This window comes from Aythya marila, assembly GCF_965140915.1.
Source record: "Aythya marila genome assembly, chromosome: 14".
Classification (NCBI taxonomy): domain Eukaryota; kingdom Metazoa; phylum Chordata; class Aves; order Anseriformes; family Anatidae; genus Aythya; species Aythya marila.
The window spans coordinates 11028794-11050765 of record NC_139055.1 but is presented as its reverse complement, the minus strand read 5'-3'; the positions used below and the strand labels follow the sequence as shown (position 1 = coordinate 11050765).

The following is a 21972-nucleotide window of genomic DNA, read 5'->3' as shown; positions in this document are numbered from 1 at the left end:
CGCAGGGGCAGGGCTGCCCCCATGGCACGGGGAGCCGGCGCTGGCACAATCCCCCCTTGTTGAGCTGCTGGCGTGGCGGAGGCCGTGGCGGTGCTGCCGGAGGCGGGCGGCAGGCGGTGGGCCGTGCTGCCGTGAAGGGCTTTTTGTTTGCCTTCAGTTGCTGTTATAAATCAAGCGAGGCAGCCCGAGCCCCCAGCCCCGCAGCAGGGAGGGGAGCAGCCCCCTGCAGCCCCCAGCCCGTGCCCCCACCGCCCGGTCTCTGTGGGGATGCCCAGCATGGCACGGGGCGAGCTGCCAGCGCGGGTCCCCTCATCCTGCTCCTGTCTGCCCGTCCTGCTCCGTCCCCACTGCAGGCACCTGGATGGGGTTTAGGGTCTCTGTGCCCATCCCATGGGCTCCCAGCTCTCCTCTGGCATTCCCAGCGCTGGGAATGATCCCCTCCCACACTCGCCCCGACCTCCCCTGGGGCTCCAGGGTTTCGTGCATCCATCCACTGGGCTTTGCTGCACCCCAGCACCCAGCCCTGCCCCGAGCTGGCCCTGCCGGCTCCGCTTCGCCGAGGATTTCCATGTTCTCCCCGTTCGGATGCGGTTTCGGTTCGAATCGAGCCGAACCCAACATTTTTCCCGTGTTTCCGGCACGCCGCGAGCTCTGCGGAGGCGGCTGCTGCCCCGTGAAATCGATGTTCCCGTCCGCTCCGCGTGCCGGCAGGAATGCACCGCGCCGAACAGCTGCCGGGGGCCGCGGGGGCCGCTCCGTGCTCCTCTGCGCCCCGGGGTGGGGGCAGCACCCTGGGGTGGGTGACACCGTGGGTGACGGTGGCACCGCGCAGCCCTCGTGTGACACCGCCTCGTGCCACGCTCGCTGCTCCCATGTGCCGGAGCCGTGCCCTGGCCTCGTGGCCCTGCGGGATGGGGATGACGGGGGGTGACATGGGGGGGACGGGGGTGGCTGTGAACCCCGCTGCCTGCAGGAGGGCTCCGGGGATTGGGGACCGGGTCCCCGTTACCGGCCGGGGATGGAGGAGGCGGCCGGGGGTTGTCCTCGGTGCCCGTGGTGCCCCCCGGGGGTCCCCGGGCGTGCAGCGGGGGGGTCCGGGAGGTGTTTATGGGCCGGATTAGGGCCGCCCGGGTCCCGGCTCGCAGCCCCGCGGTGTTTTTACGACGGGGCCTGATGGGCTCCTAATGGGGGTCACGCACGGCCGCTTTATGGCCCCGGCAGCGATAAGGCGGCGGCTAATTGCGGCGGCACCAATTAGCCGGCGGGTGCGCTGCCCCGCTGCCGGGAACGGCGCCCGGCAACGCTCGGGCTCGGTCCCGGGCTCGGGCTCGGTCCCGGGGGCGGGGCGGGGGTCGGGGCCGCCCGCGGCGCGGTGTAACCCGAGCGCCGCCCTACAAAGTGCCCGCGCCCGCGGCGGCGGCAGAGCGCGGCCAAGGCGGCGGCGGAGCCAGCTCCAGGCCGGGGGCCGCCATGGGGACGGGGCGCTGAGCCCGGCACGGCTCGGTACGGCTCGGTACAGCACGGTACGGCTCGGTACGGGTCGCTACGGCACGGCCCCGGAGGCGGCGGCGGCGGCGGACTTTGCCCCGGTCCTCCCCGCACCGCGCGGGCGGCTCCGCCGAGGGAGCCGCGCACCGCCGGTAACGCCGCGACCCCCTCCCGCGACCCCCCCATCCCTCCCCCGAGCCCCCACCCCATCCATCCCCATCCCTCCCGCGACCCCCCATCCCTCCCCACCGCCCCCATCCCTCCCCGCCGCCCCGTCCGCGGGGCGCTGAGCCCGGGACCTCTCCCCGCGCCCCCCGGTGCTGCCGTCCCCTCCCCGTCCCCCCCCCGGGTTAAGGCTACGGGCAGGATCCCCCCACCTTCTCCCAGTCCCCCCCGGGTCCCCAAACCCCCGCAAGGTCCCCAAACCCCCGCAGGGTCCCTGTCCCCTTCCCCACGCCGTCCCGCGCCCCGCTCCATCGTGCCGTCGGGGCTCCGCGCAGCCGCCCCGTCCCGTCCCGTCCCATCCCTCCCCGTCCCGTCCCGGGTCCGGGCGCGTCCCGGCTCCCCCCGGGGGCGCGCAGCCCCCTCCTGACCGCGCTGCCGCTGCCTTGCAGGAGGCCGGGAAGATGCGGCCGCTCTGGCACGTCCTGGCCGGGCTGCTGCTGGTGGCTCGGCCCGCCGCCTCCCGCCGAGGGGCGATGGAGACAGGTATGGGGCTGGAGGGGGGGGGATTTGGGATTTGGGCTCGGCAGAGGGGGCTTTGGGGTTGGGCACCCCGCCGAGCCCCCCACTCTGCTCATTCCACCACTGGTGGGCTCAAATGGGTGCGAGAGCGGCAAGGAGGCACCTTGCACCAGTGTGGCTGGGGTGGGATTTTCAGCCAGGCTGGGGGGTCCCTGGGTCGGGGACGCTGCTTTCCGTGGTCTTTGCGTGTTGGCTCGGTGTTGGTTCGGTCCCCAAGGCCCACAGCGTGCGGGCAGCCCGGTGGCGTGCCCGGGGTTGGTGCAGCAGTTGCTGAGCGGTCGGGTCTTTCCTTTCTGGCCGTGCACACGTGTGCTGACAGCCGCAGCGCTCGGGGCTCGGGGACGTTGCATGGGACACAGACAGGGGCTGCGGGGCTGCCGCGCTCGGAGCTGTGGGGTTTTGGGTCCCAGCATCTCCTGCAGCCACGACGGAGCCATCACCGCAGCGCTGCTCTGATGGTGTGCTAGGACAGCAAGGGCTGGCTGCGCTGGGGTCTGCTCCAGGTTTAGAACAGAACAGAATAATTATTTGGTGCTGGCTTTTCCAGCAGCCCTGCGGGGAGGGTGGCCAGGAGGGTTCGATGCTGAGGGCACCCACTCCTTTCCCATCCCCAGCGAGGCAGGATGGGCTCGGGCACCCTGCTCCTGCAGGAGTGTCCCCTCCGAAAGGAGGGTGGCATTGTGTGGCCTTGGACAGGGACACGCCGGTGCCAGGCAGCCGCTGGGGAAGCCTCGTCCCCGTGCCTGAGGGCAGAGTCCAGCCCTCGCCCGTGTCTGTGGCCGGGCACTGGGCCACGTCGTGCCGTGTGCTCCCGGCGGGTGCGTGGCGGGGCCGTGCTGTCGGGGGGGTGAGCAGCGTGCCTGGCGCTCAGCGCGTCTCTGCTGGGCTGCAGAGCTGTTCGAGAGCCCCTTGCTGGAGTCGGAGGAGGAACATCTCCTGCTGGACCCAGGCAACGTGCTGAAGCTGTACTGCGACGCCAACCACAGCGGTGCCAGCGTGGTCTGGTACAAGGAGTCCAGGCCGCTGGTCCCGGGGGGCCGCGTCCACCTCCAGCAGAGCTTGTTGGAGATCTCCGAGGTCGCCTACGAGGACTCGGGGCTCTACGTGTGCCGGGCCCGGGGCACCGGGGAGATCCTGCGCAACTTCACCATCTCCGTCGTGGGTGAGTGCCCAGGGCGGTGCCGGGGGGAGCGTGCTCCTGCAGACGGGGGCATCCCTCACAACCTGCCTCCCCCCGCAGACTCGCTGGCGTCGGGCGATGACGATGAAGACAGCGATGGGGACGGGCCCCACGGAGACCGCGGCGAGGAGCCCGTCTACGTGCACAGAGGTGAGTGGTGCCCCGGGCAGGGCCGTGGCGCTGTGCCGTGTGCCCCGTCCCACGGCACGCCACGTGTGTCCCCAGCGCCGTACTGGACCCACCCGCACCGGATGGACAAGAAGCTGTACGCCGTCCCCGCGGGGAACACCGTCAAGTTCCGCTGCCCGGCCTCGGGCAGCCCCAGCCCCAGCATCCGCTGGTTCAAGAACGGGCGCGAGTTCCGGGGGGAGCACCGCATCGGGGGCATCCGGGTGAGGTCCCCATAACCCCCCCCCCCTCCCGGTATCCCGCTCAGCAGCAGCTCCGTAGCACTGACCCCGTTCCTCCCCACTTTGTCTCCCCGCTGCAGCTCCGGCACCAGCACTGGAGCCTGGTCATGGAGAGCGTGGTGCCCTCCGACCGCGGCAACTACACCTGCCTGGTGGAGAACAGGTTCGGGAGCATCCGCTACAGCTACCTGCTGGACGTGCTGGGTGAGGGCTCTGGCCAGCGGGGTGCCTGGGAATGGGGTGGGGGAGCCTGTGCTCGGCTCCTCTCTGCCTGAGCACCCTTTGCACCCAAGGGATGTGGGGACGAGGCAGCAGCTGGGGTCACCGCAGGTCCCTGGGGGTTCACAGAGGGTGGGGAGGCAGTGGTGTGACCCCGCTGTGGGTTCTGCGGGCCACACGGGTGATGTTTTTCTGCTGTCCTGGTTGCAGAGAGGTCCCCGCACCGGCCCATCCTGCAGGCAGGGCTCCCCGCCAACACCACGGCCCTGGTGGGCAGCGACGTGGAGTTCTTCTGCAAGGTGTACAGCGACGCCCAGCCCCACATCCAGTGGCTGAAGCACATCGAGGTGAACGGCAGCAGCTACGGCCCCGACGGGGTGCCCTACGTGCAAGTGCTCAAGGTAGCGGCCGGGCCCCGCGGTGCTGCCCCCAGAGGGGTGACGAGGGGCACACAGAGCCCGTCCCCCCCGGGGGGGATGCTCAGGGTCCTTCGCTCTGCCGGCAGACCGCGGATATCAACAGCTCGGAGGTGGAGGTGCTGTACCTGCGCAACGTCTCCATGGAGGACGCGGGCGAGTACACCTGCCTGGCGGGGAACTCCATCGGCCTCTCCTACCAGTCGGCCTGGCTCACCGTGCTCCCAGGTAGGATTGGGGGGGCTGGGGAGCACCACCAGGCTGGTCGGGGCTGGGGGCGGCCCTGGGTGCTGCAGGGACTGCAGGATGATGCCTCCTCTCCCTCCAGAAGAGGAGCTGGTGCGGGAGGCCGAGCCCCCTGAGGCCAAGTACACGGATATCATCATCTACACGTCGGGCTCGCTGGCCGTGGCCATGGCCATCATCATCGTGGTGCTGTGCCGGATGCAGACGCAGTCGAGCAAGCAGCCCCTGGAGCCCATGGCGGTCCACAAGCTCTCCAAATTCCCACTCATCCGGCAGGTGAGGGCCGAGCTGGAGCCCTGGGGGGACCTCGGTGGCCGACTGGCTCCGCTGCTGCCACCTGCCCCTGTCACCTCCTACCCTCCTGATGGCCTCGGCATGAGCCCTGCTCTTGGGGCCATCGTCCCAAGCACGAGGCCGGGTGGCTGAGGTCCTCCTGTGCTCTCTCCGCAGTTCTCCCTGGACTCCAGCTCCTCCGGGAAGTCCAGCACGTCCCTGATGCGCGTCACTCGCCTCTCCTCCAGCTGTGCCCCCATGCTGGCGGGGGTCGTGGAGCTGGACCTGCCCCTCGACTCCAAGTGGGAGTTCCCCCGGGACAAGTACGGAGCCGCGCGGCGCTGGGGAGGGCTGGGGCTGGTGGTGCCAGCGCTGTGGCTCCGCGCTGACCCCGGCTCCGACTCACGGCTCTGCTTCTCCCCGCCAGGCTGGTGCTGGGCAAGCCCCTGGGAGAGGGCTGCTTCGGCCAGGTGGTGCGGGCAGAGGCGTACGGCATCGACAGGGAGCGGCCGGACAGAGCCGTCACCGTGGCTGTGAAGATGCTCAAAGGTAAGGAAGGGAAGGTTCCCTGCCCTGCAGCACCCCGGGCACGGGGGCTGTGTTGGTGCCGGGCTGTGGCACCACGCCGGCTGGCACGGTGACACAGCCCCTGCCCCCAGACAACGCCACCGACAAGGACCTGGCTGACCTCATCTCCGAGATGGAGATGATGAAGCTGATGGACAAGCACAAGAACATCATCAACCTCCTGGGCGTCTGCACGCAGGACGGTGAGGGGGGCGCGGGGAAGGCTGGGCTTCGGGGGGGGTGGCAGGACGGGGTCAGGGGGCAGCGGGACAGGGATAAGGAGGGCTGAGCGGAGCCTTTGCCCTTCCCAGGGCCACTGTACGTGATCGTGGAGTTCGCAGCCAAGGGCAACCTGCGCGAGTACCTCCGCGCCCGGCGCCCTCCCACGCCCGACTACACCTTCGACATCACGGCGCTGCCCGAGGAGCAGCTCTCCTTCAAGGACCTGGTGTCCTGCGTCTACCAGGTGGCCCGCGGCATGGAGTACCTGGAGTCCAAGCGGGTAGGGCCGGCACAGCCTGCGAGGGGTGCCAAAAAGAGCGGGGCGGGAGGGATGACACCCCCAGCCCTGGGGGTGACGGTGCCGTAGGGGGGCTGGTGGTGCTTTGGGGTGCTGTGGGGGGTCGGGATGTGCCAGGGGGGACTCGCTGAGGTTTGGCTGCCCTCTCACATCTCCTGTGGGTGCTGTTTCCCTCCTGGCAGTGCATCCACCGCGACCTGGCTGCCCGCAACGTGCTGGTCACAGCAGAGAGCGTGATGAAAATCGCCGACTTCGGCTTGGCCAGGGACGTCCACGACATCGACTACTACAAGAAAACCAGCAACGTGAGTGGGGGGGGACCGGGCGAGGGGCAGGGCGAGGGCTGGGGGGTGCCGGACCCAGGCTCAGCAGAGGGTTTGTTCCTGCAGGGCCGCCTGCCCGTGAAGTGGATGGCACCAGAGGCTCTGTTTGACCGCGTCTACACCCACCAGAGCGACGTGTGAGTCCTGGGGCCCCAGGGCTGCCGCGGGGTGTGGGCTGAGGCAGCGCCGTGGGGCTGTGTGTGTGTGCTGGAGGGTCCCCATCCTTAGGACAAGGGGTGCTCCGGGGGGGTGGCACCATCCCGGTGGCAGCCGGACCCCTCCTGCAGGGCTGTGTCTGACCCCCCTTGCCCTGTGTGCTCCCAGGTGGTCTTTTGGGATCCTGATGTGGGAGATCTTCACCCTGGGCGGCTCCCCCTACCCCGGCATCCCCGTGGAGGAGCTCTTCAAGCTGCTGAAGGAGGGGCACCGCATGGACCGGCCGTCCAACTGCACCCACGAGCTGTGAGTAGGGGCCAGGGGAGGGGGGCGGGCAGGGCGAGCTGTGCCCCCTCCCCTAACGCTGCCCGGCCCCCAGGTACATGCTGATGCGGGAGTGCTGGCACGCCGTGCCCTCGCAGCGCCCCACCTTCAAGCAGCTGGTGGAGGGGCTGGACAAGATCCTGGCGGCCGTCTCGGAGGAGGTGGGTGACGATGAGGATGGTGTGCATGGTGGTGGTGGCGGTGGCGGGGCGGGCGGTGACGGCACGGTGTGTCCCCTGCAGTACCTGGACCTCTCCATGCCCTTCGAGCAGTACTCGCCCTCCTGCGAGGACACCACCAGCACCTGCTCCTCGGACGACTCCGTCTTCACCCACGACCCGCTGCCGCTCGCTCCCTGCCTCTTCACCTACCCCAGCGTGAGGACTTAAGGGCAGGGCAGGGCAGGGCGATGCCGCGCAGCGGATCCAGGCAGGGCTGTTCCCTGCTGCACCCAGCGTCAGCAGCGCAGGGGGTGCCCCCCTCCCCGGGGAACGGGCTCTTTTCCCCCCCATTTCTGCACAAAGCCTCCAGTCCTGGCCGGGTCCCAGCAATGCAGGGCTGAGCGAGCCTCTGCCTGGTGGGGAGGGGCAGGGGGGGCACTGCACCACGGTGCCCCCGGGGCGCCAGGCTGTGTCCAGGGTTTGGATGGAAGCGTCTCCTGGCGGGAGCCCCGCTGCCTGCCTCTGTACATAGCCATAGAGATGAATATTTATGTACGTGAAATATCGACCTGATAAATTATTTTTTTTGGAATAGACCCTGCTGCTGCAGTTTCTGGGCTGCTCCCAGGGGCGAGGAGGGCCGGGGGAGGACGCGCGCTGCCCGGGGGGCAGTGCCACAGGTGCAGGAAGCGGCGTCCCCACTCCTGTGCCTCCAGCCCCGCTCCGGCACAAAGCGCTGCTGCATCTGTTCCCCATTAGCCACTGTTGCGCTAAGCCACCGTGAACTCCGCTACCAGCATCGCCCTGAAACTGATCCACCAACTGCTGCCGGCTCCCAGGCTGGGAAAGAGCCCCCGGCCCAGCACGCTGGGGACCCCCCCTCCCCACCTGGGCCAGCCCCGGGACACCAGATAAAAGTGAGTTACGGGCTCTGCGCTGCCTTCTCCTCACCCCAGCGCCCCTGCGAGCGAGGTTTGGGGGCTTCAGCCCCAGGCCCTGCTCTCTGCTGCCTGCTTTGCCCCACGGCACCCAGCTCGGCTCTGCAGGGAGCGGGGGCTGCAGCTGTCTCGCCCCCTCCTGCCAGCCCGCTCCCTGGGTCTAGGGTTTCACCTCGTCTCCTCTGCTCCGGCAAGGGCTGGGCTTTGCAGGGCCGTTAGCCCCGGGATCTGGTTTCCTTCCCCAGCTCCCAGCTGCAGGGGCAGCTCCAGGGGTGGGGAGCAGCCCCCCCCCAGCCTGCAAGGTGGCTCTCGGGGAGCAACGGGGACATGTGGGGCAGGAGCCAGAGGAAAAGTGGTCCCTTCATCTCGCCCCTGCTGCGCTGGGGTGCAGCCACCTTTTGGCAAGCTCCTGGGGCCGTTCCTGGGTGGCAGAGCCTGCCCTGCCCCATACCTGCTTGTAGGGCTGCCCCAAGGCCCCCTCCTCGTGCAGCCCCAGCCGTGCTGGCCCCGAAGCCTGCCCGCAGCTCTCCCAGCCCCTCGCCCAGGGGCTCTGCTCCCCCTCTCCCCTGGGCAGAGCCCCCCCGGGGCCTGCAGACCACCAGCAGGTGTGAAACCTGCCCCGTCCCCGCTGCCTCCCTGCCCCGCCGAAGGATCCCAGCTGTCTGCTAATGTGCCAGAACCAATGCATTTAGCACAGCCCTGAATGGGGCATTCACACGCCGGAGGGCAAACTGCCCGGGCTGGCTGCCCCCCCACCCCCTGGCCCCCAGGGAGCCAGCCCTGGGTAAACCCGGACCCGTGGGTGCCTGGGGACGGGGCTGTGCAGGGGATTTGCTTCCTTGGCACTTCCCTGGAAAAGGGAGATTGCAAAGGGGGGACAGGGAGGGGGATTCATCAATCCCTGATGGCACGTGGGGGTACCTCACACCCCCTGTGCCCAGGGCTTGGGGTGGGATGGGGACAGCAGGGGTTGTAACCCCACAGGGTCTTGCTTCCTTCCCCCTTGCTGAGCACACAAGGTGAGTGTGCATCCTTGCAGCCCGTGCATTCATACCACCAGCCACCTGGTGATGTTTTTGGGGCCACCAGCCACCCGGCACTGCTTTTGGGGCCACCGGCAATGCTTTTGGGGTCCTAGCAGTGTGTCCATTCTGCTTGGGGCTGCCTCGTCCCCGGACACCCGAGCACCCCGTCCTGGTGCTGGTGGAGCAGAGCGGGCTCAGCAGCAGGGCTGGGGCAGGAGCACGGGGCTGTGGGGCTGTGGCGGGGGGCACGGGGCAGCGGAGGCGTCCCGGGGCATCCCGCAGCCCCGCAACAACTGGAGGCGGTTTTATTGTTTAACATTCCTGGTGTTTTCTGTCAGGGCTGAACCAATTGTCCTTAATCCGCCAGGCTCTGCTGGCCAAACAAGTGTGGCTGAGCCACCGGCATCCTGTCCCCACGAACAGGCCCCTTTTGTGAGGGGGATTTAGCGTGTAGCCCAGTAAATCCCACTGGTTTCCTGAGGCACCGTTCCCACACGCCATCCCCCAGCCCCGGTGCGGGGCCAGAGCCTGCCCGGGGCTCAGCCGCCTCCTGAGGGTCCCCGGGGGTCTTGGAGTCCCTCTCGGCCCCTTCCCCAGTCCAGTGGCCATGGGGTGATGTGGGGGCGAGCCCCGGGGCAGGAGCAGCAGCCCCAATTCCTCATTCCAGCCCCTCTCTGGAGATGCCTTCCCTTAACGACCGGCTGTTGTAGGGCCGGGAGGTGCCCTTGTCTTTTTTTTTTCCCCTAAACAAAAGCTCTGGGATTTTATCTTGGGGGAGAATCTGGCTTTTGTGGGCTGCAGATAGCCTCTGCCCCCGGGCTGGGGTTGAGCCCCCTTCATTCCCATACCCCTGCCCCCTGCCCTCTGGGCAGCGGAGGGGAAGGGCAGAGCCCCACGGGGGCAGGGGAAGGACCCACGGGGACCCACTCGGGGCCGCGTTTTCCCGTGGAGAGAGAGCCCTGAACAGGCGGCTGCTGCCCCCCCCGGACACCCTGAGCCCCCACCCCGGGCTCCCCCCGAGCCCATCTCGCTCCTCCACACGCCCACGCGTGCACAGCGCCCCCCCCCCATCTCCCCCACGCCCCCCACCCGTGCCCCCCGTCCCGTTGCCGTTGCCGGTGCCGGTGGCGGTGGCGGTGGCGGTGCGGGGAAGCCGGGCTGCGAGCCCCATCTCCTGGCCGGCCGCGGCAGCTCCGCACCGGGCGGGCAGCGCCGGGAGCCCCCCCCCCAATCTGCCCGCACCCCCCCCCCCCGGCTCCTGGGGCCGGGACGAACCCGGTGGGAGGACGGGCGGGGGGCTCGGGACGTGGTTTCCCACCCGCACCGGGCTCCGACAGCGGTGGCAGCACCTGAAGGCTGTGGGGGTGGAAGTCCCATGGGCTGTACCCCCCTCGTGGGCTGTGCCCCCCACCCCGATTCACGGGGCACGGAGCTGGAGCCCCCACTGCCATGCCTTAACCCATTTTGGGGGGGGCACCATCCTGTGCTACCCCTCACTGCCCTCTCCATGGGTCCCTGTCCCCAGCTCCTGGCTCTGGGGGTCTTGCCCCCCCCCCCAAATATCCTGGGGTCGCCCCAGGCAAGGTTTTGGGGCCGCAGGCAGGTTTTTGGGGCACAGCACCCAGTGAGCAGCAGATGCGTGAGGCTCTCCCCGCCGGCACGCAACGGGGCTGAGCCCAGCCTGCCGCCCCGCTCCCATCCCCGGCGGTTTCCCGAGCTTCTTCCCCACCCCACGGGGGGAAAGGGGCCTCCGGGCAGGATGCTCCCCTCTCTCCTCTCCCCTCTCCTCTCCTCCTCTGCTTCCTTCCTCCCCCGGCCGGGCCAGCCCTCCTCCTGCCCGCCGCAGCGCCTTAACCCTTTCGCCCGCGCTCGCCGGCCATGCGCCAACCCCGCGGCCCCGGCCCTTTGTGCTGGGCCCCGCGCTGCTCCCCGGGGCCATGATGCATCCCCTGGCCTCCATCCCACCCCGCTGTCCTCTGCAGGAGCCTCTCCAGGCATCCCCCTGGGATCGGGCAGCCGCGGCTCAGCCGCCTGCTCCTGATGGCCGCTTGGCCTCAGTGGCGGTGCAGGGGGCCGAGCGGGTGAAGCCGGCCACCGGGGAGGCCCCACCGGGGAGGCCATACCGGGGAGGCCATACCGGGGAGGCCTCACCGTGCTCCCACCGGGCCCGCAGACAAAGCCCCGCGGGGTCGCAGCCCCTGCAGCACGCATCCAGGCGGCAGCGCCGCGGCCCCGGTGCCGTTTGGCAGCTCCATGGCCGGAAGAGAGGAGCCGGGAGGGGGCCGTGCTGCGGGGGCGGCGGCACGGCGGGAGCGGGATCGAGCTGTGGCGGCCCCGGCCCTGCTCCCCGTCGTGGCCATGGGGATGGATCGGGTGCTGGGATTGCGAGTAGGGGGCTAGAGATGTGCCCCCAGCCATCGGGGTGCTGCTGCCTGGGGGTTTCAGCCCCTGCCCAGCAGCGTCCCATGGGGTGAGGTGGTGGCCGCGCTGCGTGGTTGTGAGCTCAGCCCCCAGCACATGGAGGGCACTGTGAGGTGCCCAGCCTGCAGCCCCAAATCTCCCAGGTCAACCAGTGCTATAACCAGCATGAGAGGAGATGGTGACAGCCAGTGGCCTGCACGCGGCCCCCATTTTGTGGGGACACCCCTCGACCTCGTCCCCACACCACGGCCGCCCCCATTCACCAGGCACCCCGGTGCTAGGGCAGGCTGCGTGGCCACGAGCTGCTGCGGGTGCTCTCATCCTGCACCGAGCCCTGCCCGCCCCGGGGGGGGGGGGGGTTCTAAATAAAACCTCCTGCTTCATTTCGGGACGGAAACGCACGTGACAGGTCTGAGCAGGAAGGAGGGAAAGTCGGCTGCCTGGGCCCCGCGTGCCGAGGGTGCGGCTGCCGTGGGCTGGGCCGCCCCGAGGGAGCCGGGTGGCACGGGATCGCTCCCCGCCGGCACGGGCTGGGTGTCCACACAGCAACACCGTGTACGGCGTGGGCACGGCACGGGCACGGCTTCCACAGCGGCACTGAGGCCGGCCAAGCCCCACGGCGGCGGGCCGTCGGCGGTACAAACAACCACAAGCCGAGCCTCCGGCCGTGGCGCTTCCTGCCAAGTCACTCCACCCTCCGTGGGTGTGCTGCAGCGAGACCCAGCACCGCGGCGGTGTCACGCCGAAGTGGGGACACCGGGACGGGGACCTCGGTGTGGCCCCGATGTTGACGGGGTGGTTGCAGCGGGACGGTGCCCACCAGGACGCGGGCACCGCGGGGTGAACTGCGTGCCCGAGGGCCAGCAGCGAGCGTGGGCAGGGAGGCGGCCGGGCGTGAGGCCGGGTGCGAGGCCATGCCGTGCCCGCGCTGTGGGTCAGGATCCATTTGCTGTGGTTTATTCATGACAGGGCACTCCGTGCCGGGCGTTATTTACACCGGGGCATTATTTACACCAGGGCTGGCCGCACCGGGCAGCGAGCGTGCCCGCAGGCTGCCGGCATCCCCGGTGCCCCCTCGGGGGAACGAACCCCCAAAACGGCAACCCCGGGGCCGGCCGGGAGGGCACCGCGCCCCCCCCCCCCCCGCGGCCCCCAACCTCCCTCCGGGCACCCCGGGGGGGTGGCAGCCGGGCCCTGCCCCCCGGCGCTGCCCGGGGAACCCAGCCCCATCCCGGCGCTGCCCCCCGCCGGGCCGCCGCTGTCTCCCCCCCCCCCCCCTCCGCACCCCCCCGTTGCCGGTGCGGCGGCGGCGTGGCGTGGCTCGGCGCCCGGCCCCGCTCCTCGCCGCTCGCGGTGGCGGAGACCCCGGCCCCGGCAGCAGGAGGTAGCGACGGAGCCGCCGCCGCTGCCCGCCCCGGGGGGGGTGGTGGTGGATGCACGGGGAACCGGGAGTGGGGGTGGGGGGGGGGGGCGCTCGGTGGCGGCGCTCGGAGGGCGGCGGGGAGCGAGGGAGCGGCGCTGCCCGCCCGGCATCGCGGAGCCGGCCGGGGACCCGCTAAGGCCGCGGCCTCCCGGCGGGGCGAGGCCCCGGTACGAGCCCGGTGGAACCGGGAGGTGGGTGGGTGGGGTGGGGGGAGGCAGCGGGCGGGCGGGGAGCGGGGCGAGGCGGACAATAGCGGGGGGAAGGCGGCGGCGGAGCCCCGCGGCCCCCGGCCCGGTGCTGTGCGGCCGCCCCGCGGAGGGTTGGGCTGCCGGGGTCGGGGCCGCAGGGCCCGGCCGCCTCCATTTTGTTGGCGCCCGCTCCGCCGCCGCTCCCCGCAGGACCGGGGTGGACCGTGGGGGTGGGTGTGGGTGTACTGGGTGGGGGGGGGGGGAACCGGGGGCAGCGAAGCCCGCAGGTGAGGCACGACCGCAGCGCACGGGGCCGGGCCATACAACCGCAGCCCGGCCCGGCCCGGCCCGGCTCGGCTCGGCTCGGGGCCGCCCGGTGCCCGCCGCCACCTAAGATGGAGGCGAGGGCGCGGGGCCGGCCGGGGGCCGCCATGTGCGCGGGGCCGGGCCGGGCCGTGCCGGGCCGCAGGTGGGAGCGGGGCCGGGCGGGCGGCCGCTGGCACCGGGCGGGCCGGGGGGGGGCAGCACTGAGCGCCCCCTCCCCTCCCCCCCCCCCCCACCTCCAGCCCCGGACCCGGGGAGTGGGGGGGGGGGGGTCCGGGATGGGGAGGGAGGGGGGGGGCACGGGGGAAGGGGGGGGGCGCACGGGGAAGGGGGGGGGCGCGGGCGCGCGCTGATTGGCCGCCGCCGAACCCCCCCCCCCCCGGAGCGGGCGCGCGCGTGGGGCGCGCGCCGGCGGGATGGCGGCGGCGTCGGGAGCGCGCATGCGGGGGAGGGAGGTGGAGGAGGAGGAGGAGGAGGAGGAGGAGGAGGGAGGCGGCGGAGCGGCGCTGGCGGGGCCTGGCCGGGCCGGGTCGGCGCGTCTCCTCCCGATCGGCCCGCAGCGGGGGCAGGCGGCGAGCCGGCCGCGGCGGCCGCAGGTGAGCGCTGCCCGGCGGAGCGAGAAGGGCTGAGCAGAGCCGAGCCGAGCTGAGCCTCGCCGAGCCGGGCCGGGCCGGGCCGTGCCGAGCCGAGCCGGGCGGCGGGCCTCGAGCCCGGGCCTAGCGCGGCGGAGGCCGGGCGGCCGCCTGCCTGCCTGCCTGCCCGCCCGCCGAGCCCAGCCGAGCCGAGCGGGCCCCGGGCGCGGCTGCCATTTTGTGTCGGCGGCCGGGGCTGACCCCATTGTGCTGTGCCCGCAGGTGGATGCCCGCCGCCCGGCATGGAGCAGGCCTGCGAAGTGAGCCGCCGCAGCTGCCTCGTCCCCTTCGGCACCTCGCTGGCGGCCGCCGAGCCCAAGGGCGGCCCGTTCGGCGAGGCCCGCGGCCCCGAGCCGCCCGCCATGCAGCTGGCGGCCGCCAAGCCCGTGTACGGCCAGGACCCGTCGTCCTGCTACATCCCGCTGCGCCGGCTGCAGGACCTGGCCTCCATGATCAACGCCGAGTACCTCGGCGGCGCCGCCGACGGCGCTGAGGCCCTGCCCGACCCCGGCTCGCCGCCCCCCCGCGGCCCCGGGGACCCGCCGGGAGGCGCCGACGGCCCCGGCCCGGCTGCGGACGGGGCCCCCCCGACCTTCCCGTTGCTCCTCCCGGACGGGGAGGACGAGGAGGAGGAGGAGGACGAGGAAGAGGAGGAGGAGGGGGAAGAAGGCGCCGAGACGCCGGAGGAGGAGGAGGACGAGGAGGAGGACGACGACGAAGAGGAGGAGGAGGACGAAGACGAGGAGGCCGCCGGCGGTGCCCGGGAGCGGGCCGTGGCGGAGCAGAGCCGTGCGGGGCCGCAGCGGGGCCCCGGCAGCCCGGAGCCGCCGCCCCGCCTGCAGCGAGCCGAGCTGCCGCTGCTGGACGGCGGGGGGGACAAACCCGAGCCTTCCGCCACGGCGGCCCTGCAGCTCGTAAGCACCGGGAGAGGGGGGAGCGGGAGGAGAGGAAAAAAGAAGAAGAAGCAGCAGCGGCAGCAGCAGCAAAACGAGGAGGGAAGGGAGGGAGGCAGGAGGCGAGGGGGGGAAGCCGGGGCTCCATTTTGCGGGGGCCGGCGCGGGCCCGCTGCTGGCAGCTGACATCTTCGGGCGGCCGCTGGCAGCCATCTTGCCGCGGGGACAGTTTTGACACCAGCGCGGCCGCCGGGCCCGGGCCGTGCCCCGTGTCACGGCGTCACCTTCACCGCGGGGCTCCGGGGCTGCCCCCCAGGACACCTCACGGTGTTTTTCCCCGTCGTTGACATCGGTCCTTGGCGGGAGCAGGATGCTCGCAAAGTTGTGCCAGAGGTTTTGTGTTGTTTTTTTTTTTTTTTTTTCGTCCCCGTTACCAGCTTGTTTCCTGGTGCGCTTAATGATGTCAAGGAGAGGAGACCTTTCTCCTCTCTTAGCATCTCTTTTTTATTTTTTTTTTTCCTGCTCTATCAGCCTGCGCTCTTTGTTTGGGTTAGCGCAAGTTGCCCAAGCTGCAGACTTTCCCGATTGCTAGGGAGGGGCTGTGGCATGGCCTCGCTGATCTCGCCTGGGAGGCCTTGCCCGTTACTCGGGCAGGCTTTTTCTTTTTTTTTTTTTTTGGTTCTTTCTAATCTCACCCTGCGCTCACAAATTCCATTAGCTGGTTTTCAGATGCGCTTAATGAGCAAAGCTGGTCCAGGCCTTAGAGTGCTGATGGTGGTTAGAGGCACATGACGCGTGTGTACAACTCATTTTTGAACGCAAGCGTAACTTTTGACTGGTTTCATCGCTGAGTTGGGGTTCTTCGAGTTGAGGTTCATCATTTATACATACATACCCTCTAAATATATTTAAGCTCATAGAGATCTTGAATATTTTAAAAACATTTTTGTAAACTTAAGTGGCCTTACTCTGGGTTTAAAGTACTATTTGATGCTGAGATTTGGAAATCAACTCTCGTGACAACGCTGACCTCTGAAACTGTTTCGCTCTTTCTCATTGCAGTATAGCCGCTGATGCCAGGCAGATGCTACTGGTGCATGCAGCATTTTGGGGGAAAAAAAAAAAAAACGCTTGCTTTCACTTGTGTTCATTTGGGAACCTGTGCGTTTCTGCTGTGAGAGATGCGGGACCACTTGTCACTGAGTGCCCATAGAAGGGCTGATTGCAGCACAGTGCTGAAAGCAGCTGAGTTTGTTTAAGGCACTGCCAGGCTCAGCTCTGGCTCACGGATCCTTTGGCGTGTTTCTTTGGGAGAATTGTCTCCTTGTGGAGACCCCACTGCCTGTGCTCTGGGGTGAGAGGCTGCTGTCAGCGGGAGGTCTGTACGTAAACGGAGCCTTGTTTTTAAGAGTAAAGCAGGGATCAGCTGCCATGTGCTCAGTGATGCGGTTGTGGGAGGGTCTCACGTTGTAAACAGAAGCTCGCAGAGGTACTTTCACAACACTTGCTTATACTATCAGTGGCTTTTACTACGTGCACCGCAGAGCTGCAGCTTTGTGCAGCGAGAACACTTTTAGTGATTGAGCCTGTTATTTGAATACGCAATGAAGGGTTGACTTTTCAGGGAAGCTGCCATCCTGTCTGCCATAGTATGACATTAACCTCGCTGAATTGTTCTGCTGACTTTAAAACACAGCTGCATTCAGGGGAAAAAAAAAAGGCATAAAAAAGAAAAGCGTATTGGAGACAGCTTGGGATCCTTCTCTCCTTGAGCCTTGCATTCTTCTGTTGATAAGGCCGTGCAAGTTGTGCCAGCGCTCGCCCATTTTAGCTCTGCTGTTCATGGGATGGGAAGCGCTAGAGATTTTTGTCTGTGCCAGGTTGCCAGTGAGATGGTTAAATCGTGTAATTGTTGAACATGGCATGGCAGCTTGGAATAACCAGGCTTGCCCTAGGAACCCCATTCATGTAGGCATTTAATTCCCGTCTCATTTGTATTCGGGTAGCTCGAGTCAGCTGTCTTTGAGAGCCTGCTAAAACTTGAAAAAAAAAAACAACAAACAAAACCAAACAAACCTAACAACAAAATAAAAAACCAGGAGCTCTGCACTGCTATTTTTAGGGTGACTTGTCATAGCTGGGCTACTCTTTCAGATAATCCCATTTACCCAGCCCGACTTGGTCTCCTGCACTTTACAGCAGGACTTTGAGCTTTTATTTGCCAAGCTAAGGGCTCTGAGTGTGTGCCCACTGCTTCCTCGCTCCCTGTTTTGCCAGGAGGAAAGCCTGCCTGCATCTCAGCCCTCTGAGCGCTGACATTCAGCTGCCCATCAGACCCTTGCAAGCTTTCGGGTTTGGCCGGATCGTTAGGAGCTTTGAAAAGGCTCATTTCCAAAATGTCAAGGGTGCTTCCAGCAGAAGGGCCAGCAGTTGGCTCGGCTTTTAGTGGGATGCAAAGGCCAGCATTCAGGCAGCGCCTCCGGGCAGGCGGGGTGGCAGGCAGGTATTGTTTTGCAGCGGGATGTTAATAGCCCTGGCCTCTGGTTGCTCTGGGGTGGCAGCAGGCAGGGGACGGGGTGCCCAGGTAGCATTCAGGTGTAAAGTGGGATGTGCATATGCCGAAGTTGTTGTAACTGCCACCTTAATCTCGGTTAAGCGTGGCTCAAACTCTCCTCCGAGCTGGCAGCAGCTACTGCCAGGTTTTGTGCTGGAGGGAAACAAATGGCAGCGGCCGTTATTGGGGCTATTGTTTGTGCTCCAGAAGTGACAATGCAGTGACTGCTGGCAGCTGATGGCGTGCTCCGTTCTGAACGTGGTGTTAATGTTGGGTCAGAGCCATTCAAATTGAAACGAGGGACTTTTTCTCTTTAAATTTGCTCTCCTTTATCAGCTTGAACTTGTCTTTAGCACTTCCCTGGCCTTTGGGAGTTGCAGGGGTCCTGTGACAGCCTTGTGCAGAGCTGGATGAGGACCGGGACCCAGAATCTGCCTGCTGGGGAGGGGGCGTGCAGCCACAGAGCAGCCCCCTGAGCGCTGCCTGTCCTGCGGGGACTCTGCTGCTGCGGTACTGGAGCAGGTGGGCTTGCTCCTGGCACGCCTCTCGTGCTGGAGCAGTGCATTTTTAGCGAAGTTTGGGACCATATTACTTTGCTTTCGCTTTGCCAGTTGTTGATTTTTTTAATTGCTACCCACAAAGTATGTCGGAGCCGTTTGGTTTGCAGAGCTGAGCACTTGAAAGCTGAGAGTTCTTGGATTTAAGTACGCTCGTGCTGCTCTTGTGCATGTATCTGTGTTATGCAACGCGCGGGCTTGGGTTGTGCGTTCGCAGGCTGTTTTTCCCCAAAATCCTGGTGGCTTCAGGCTGCAGGGTGTTCAGAGCTTGTAGGGGGAAACTCGCTCAGTGTTGCTTGTCGTTGTCATACAGGTGCTGGTGTTGTCCCGTTTCACTCTGGGAGTGTGATGCTCTTGTAATGGAAGCGAGGAAATGAGACCCAGGGAAATCAGGAGCCAGGTCCTTCATCTCTGAAGGTGGCTGCTTCCAGTGACTGGATGCATGAAATGAGTGGGGGATGCATGAAATGAGTAGGGCATGCGTGTAGGGCCGCTGGGGGTTGGATTTACCAGAACCACACCACATGCAACACGCGCAAGATGTTTAAAATACTGCAGGCTCGCAGAGTCATCTCCTTAAGCCTGGAATTAATCCATAATAAACTTGCAACTTCTGTTGCAGCTGTGGGAAAGTTCTCCCGTTACAAAGTGTTTGTGTCCCTGTGTATGGGTTACTGAGGTTCTCCTTTATTGACAGGCTTCTCTAGTGCCGTTTCTCCCTTGGCTAGAAGTGAAGGATCCCCCGCCACGTGATGCTTGCTGTTCCTGTAAACATTTCTGAAGGCATCTCCTACTACGCTCTGTTGGTTTGTGGTACAGGTAACTGCTGGTAATGGTAGATCCCTGAGATAGAAGAGGCACTGCAGCAGTTCAAGCAGGGAACGTAAATTTCCTTGGGCAGTTGGCATCTTCCTAGTGGGGAAATCGATCCCGTTTGGCTGGCTGTGCCTCCTGTGAGCCTCGCCTGCTGCTGGAGAGGCCGGGTTCTCCCTGCAGCGCTGTCCCCGTGTGTCTGGCTTCAGGCACCCCTCTGCCAATGCCACTGTGCTGCTGGGAAGGATTTATTTCTTCTCAGAAAGCACGGAGCTGGATCTCACCTGGCTGCAGAGCTGGTCCCACGGGGCGAGGGCTCCCCTGTGCAGGGAGTCCAGGGAGTGTTTATTCCAGCATGTGGCCGTGATGTCTCTTTTTGTTTTGTTTGTGTCTGTTTTCTAATCGAATATTAGGTTGTGTTTGTGTGTGCGGTGTTACTGAAATAGCCTGGCTTCTGTAGGAACCCGGGTGGTCTGGGTACCTGTAGTGCGATGTGCAGCCTGGGTGACAGATGCCTTCCCTGATCTTACGGGGCTGTGTGGATCTCTAAAGCTGTGTGCAAATAGCAAGAGCAGAGGTGTTTTGGACAGTCTGGAAGGTGTGGTTTCGCAGAATAAAATGTCAAAAGCCTCTCTCACTTCTGCTTTCTAAATTATTAAAAAAAAAAAAAAAAAAAAAAGCTTAGGTAAGAGAGACTTGGTTCAGGCAATGTCCCAGTTAATGCGCTTTCTATAGTCATAAATAATTAGTCAAAACTTAGTCGAGTCTTTAGCTGTTGTTGTAGTCGTTGCCAGAGGAGTGTAGGCTTCACCTGGCTGACTGGATTTCGGTTCTGGCCTGTACAAAGCGTGTACGTGGTGCATCCCTGCTGCCCCAGGGAAACGTCCAGCAGCAGCACAGCTGCCTTCCACGGCTGCTTTTCCGAGCACGGGCTGCCTCCTTTTGGCATTGACGTGCTGCTGACTTCTAGACAAGTGCGTCTCCCAGACCTTGAACTCTCTTGTAAGGTTTTGTGTTGTCAGGGCACGATGATGCCGGCTCTGTTCGTCTAAACCCCTGCTGGAACTAGCGGTGGTGGCTGGGTTTGGGTCTCTTACCACAATTCTTGACCCCAGGGCAAAATATTCCTGTTGTGCTTGGAGTTTGTTGATTGCCTCGTGCACGTACAGCAGCTTCTGCAGACCTCGGTGCTTCCCACCTCCAGAAGTGGGGTTAAACTGTGCAGCGTGTACAGATGATTAGTTTTTTAATTTCCCCATGTTAACTGAACGAATCTGTAGCTCACTGAAGAGATGTCAACTCTGAACGTGACTATAATAAGCTACTTAAGCCCCAAGAAAAGGGATATTTTCCGAATGATTACTGAGACAGTGCGTCTTAAAAAGACTTCATTAACTCAAAAATTAGTGTTTTAACTTTCGTTGCATATTCTAAGCAACAACTTCTGTTTCTCTTGTCCGTGATGGACAACTTCTTGTGCATAGCCACTTTCTTTTTTTTCTCTTCTTTTTTTTTTTTAAGTCAGTTGCTTTTGCGTTTGGGAGGTCGCAGGGACTAGAAACACATGTAGAACGAAACTCAGAATCCAGGGGGGGAACGTCCTGGAAGAATTTTTCTAAAATAAATACCAAGTTAATGTCACTTCTGATACCAGGAAAAAATGACATATGTTTTGTTCTGTCTGCACGGAGCCATCTGTGCTGCGCAGTGCGGTCTTTGCTTAGTGAAATGAGAGTTAAATCCTTTATGGTGGTGAAGGCATTGCCAGGATTTCCAAGTTAATGGGTGGAAAAGGTCTGTAAGAGAGTCTGCTTTGAATTAGAGCAGCAGTTTTCAACCTCTATTGATTTGTCCACCCCTGAACACTTCCCAGGTGCCGAGTCTTGCATGGAGAGCTCAGACCTACCCACAGCAGCCCCGCTGTCTTTTACGCAGCTCCGTGGCATCGCGGTATTTTTCTGCAGACGGCTGAGCAGCAGAACCCACTGTGAGTGTTTGTGGCACCAAATTTGGTGCCGAGCAAAACCTGAGAGGGGCCACGTGGCTGCTGGGTGCCTGGTGAGGGCTGCACCGTACCCTGGTGAAATATTTCCCGGGAGCTGTAAATGTGCGTGGTGCCCCGGGTGCTGCTCTGGTCAGCAGCTACGAGGTGTGGTGGTGCCATCCAAAATGTGTTGGGGCTTTTTGGCTGCTCTGCGGGGTCCTGACCACCAGGTTCCCAGTGGGGCAAAGTGAAAGGTGCTGCCATGAGTGGGAGGCAGAGGCTGGTGCCTCTCTGCTCGTTGTTTTTACCGTATTAGGAGGCTGGTCCTTTGTGGCTGCCCACAGGGGCTTCTGCAGCAGTGGCTGGATGTCCCACCAAGGTGAGGCTGCCTTGGTGTGCAACACTCTGATGTGCATCCCAAAGCTCTGATGAGTCCAGGAGTAACCCCAGAGAGATGGGAAAGCATCCACTAAAGCTGACACATTGCCATTAAGATCGCATCAAGCTTTCCCTCACCCACATCTTTAGGACCTATGGCAAAAATAACTAGGAGCAGAGTCCTGCGGTGCCATCTCTTGCCCAGGAGTTGCAGGTGAGCTGCCCTGGCCAGAAGGCTTTCGCTTGCATCTCTAGCACAGCGTGAGCTGCATCTCTGTACTGATTTAACCACAGGCTCTGGTTATGGCCAGAGCTGCGTGTGCCCCACAGACGAGTGGCAGGGCCTTTTAGTGCCACGGGGTGAGCACTGCTTCGATGTGTGTGGTGCCACAGGGCAGGCAGTTCTCCTGGAGACACAGCTGGTGCTGGGAGCTGTGGGATCAGGCAGCCAGCCTGTGGTCCTGGGGGCTCCTTCCAGGCCCCCCTGTGCTCTCCAGGCCACCAGCAGTTGGGGTGTCAGCCCCGGGAGGCAGCTGCTGGTCCCCGAGCAGGGCTTTTGGTGTTGGTTGTCACAGGGAGCTTGTCCTGAGGGCTACAGGTGGTGTCAGGCGGTCGTGAGCACACATTGACACTGCTCTGGTCTTGAGGAAAAACAAACAGTTTTATTGGTAATAAAACAGAGTCATTCCTGTTAGCTTTCGGGCACCTGTTGGGAGCCCTGTGCTGGGGACCAACATTTCACCTGTAAGCGTGCGGGATTGTTTTATTGTGCGTGCACAACCGGCAGAGTGGAGCTGTAGAGAGCAGCCCAACAC

General features: G+C 65.0%; 2 protein-coding genes across 9 annotated transcripts in view; both read left to right on the top strand.

Annotated features, from left to right (window-relative positions):
- Window positions 1-1376: 1376 nt before the first annotated feature.
- FGFR4 (fibroblast growth factor receptor 4) lies at window positions 1377-7825 on the top strand. Of its 6 annotated transcripts, XM_082771753.1 has the most exons (18): window positions 1377-1640; window positions 2103-2196; window positions 3125-3394; window positions 3473-3562; window positions 3638-3804; window positions 3903-4026; window positions 4252-4442; window positions 4547-4685; window positions 4786-4979; window positions 5154-5299; window positions 5404-5525; window positions 5636-5746; window positions 5855-6045; window positions 6246-6368; window positions 6453-6523; window positions 6711-6848; window positions 6922-7027; window positions 7109-7820. In XM_082771753.1, exons 2-18 carry the CDS (start codon window positions 2115-2117, stop codon window positions 7253-7255), a joined length of 2412 nt encoding a protein of 803 aa, XP_082627879.1. In that variant the 5' UTR covers window positions 1377-1640; window positions 2103-2114; the 3' UTR covers window positions 7256-7820. The 6 variants fall into 6 exon arrangements, with proteins under 6 accessions (XP_082627879.1, XP_082627878.1, XP_082627874.1 ...); XM_082771752.1 differs by having other exon boundaries at window positions 3473-3804; window positions 7109-7825; XM_082771748.1 differs by having other exon boundaries at window positions 1393-1513; window positions 3473-3804; window positions 7109-7824.
- A 4946-nt stretch (window positions 7826-12771) lies between these two features.
- Window positions 12772-21972, top strand: part of NSD1 (nuclear receptor binding SET domain protein 1) — a 58756-nt gene continuing 49555 nt past the window's right edge. For 2 of the 3 annotated variants that reach the window (XM_082771745.1, XM_082771743.1), the window contains exons 1-2: window positions 13854-13942; window positions 14201-14892. In XM_082771745.1, coding sequence (XP_082627871.1) covers window positions 14221-14892 — 672 coding nt within the window. In that variant the 5' untranslated portion in view covers window positions 13854-13942; window positions 14201-14220. Of the gene's footprint in view, window positions 12796-13853; window positions 13943-14200; window positions 14893-21972 lie in introns of those variants that run through there. The other variant, XM_082771744.1, reaches the window with a different exon arrangement.

Excerpts from the sequence above, each read along its gene's own strand:
- FGFR4 (XM_082771752.1), top strand. The coding sequence starts at position 2,115 with ATGCGGCCGCTCTGGCACGTCCTGGCCGGGCTGCTGCTGGTGGCTCGG. Across the intron at positions 3,395-3,472 it reads CTTCACCATCTCCGTCGTGG|ACTCGCTGGCGTCGGGCGAT; the intron begins GTGAGTGCCCAG and ends CTCCCCCCGCAG. Across the intron at positions 4,443-4,546 it reads CCTACGTGCAAGTGCTCAAG|ACCGCGGATATCAACAGCTC; the intron begins GTAGCGGCCGGG and ends CTCTGCCGGCAG.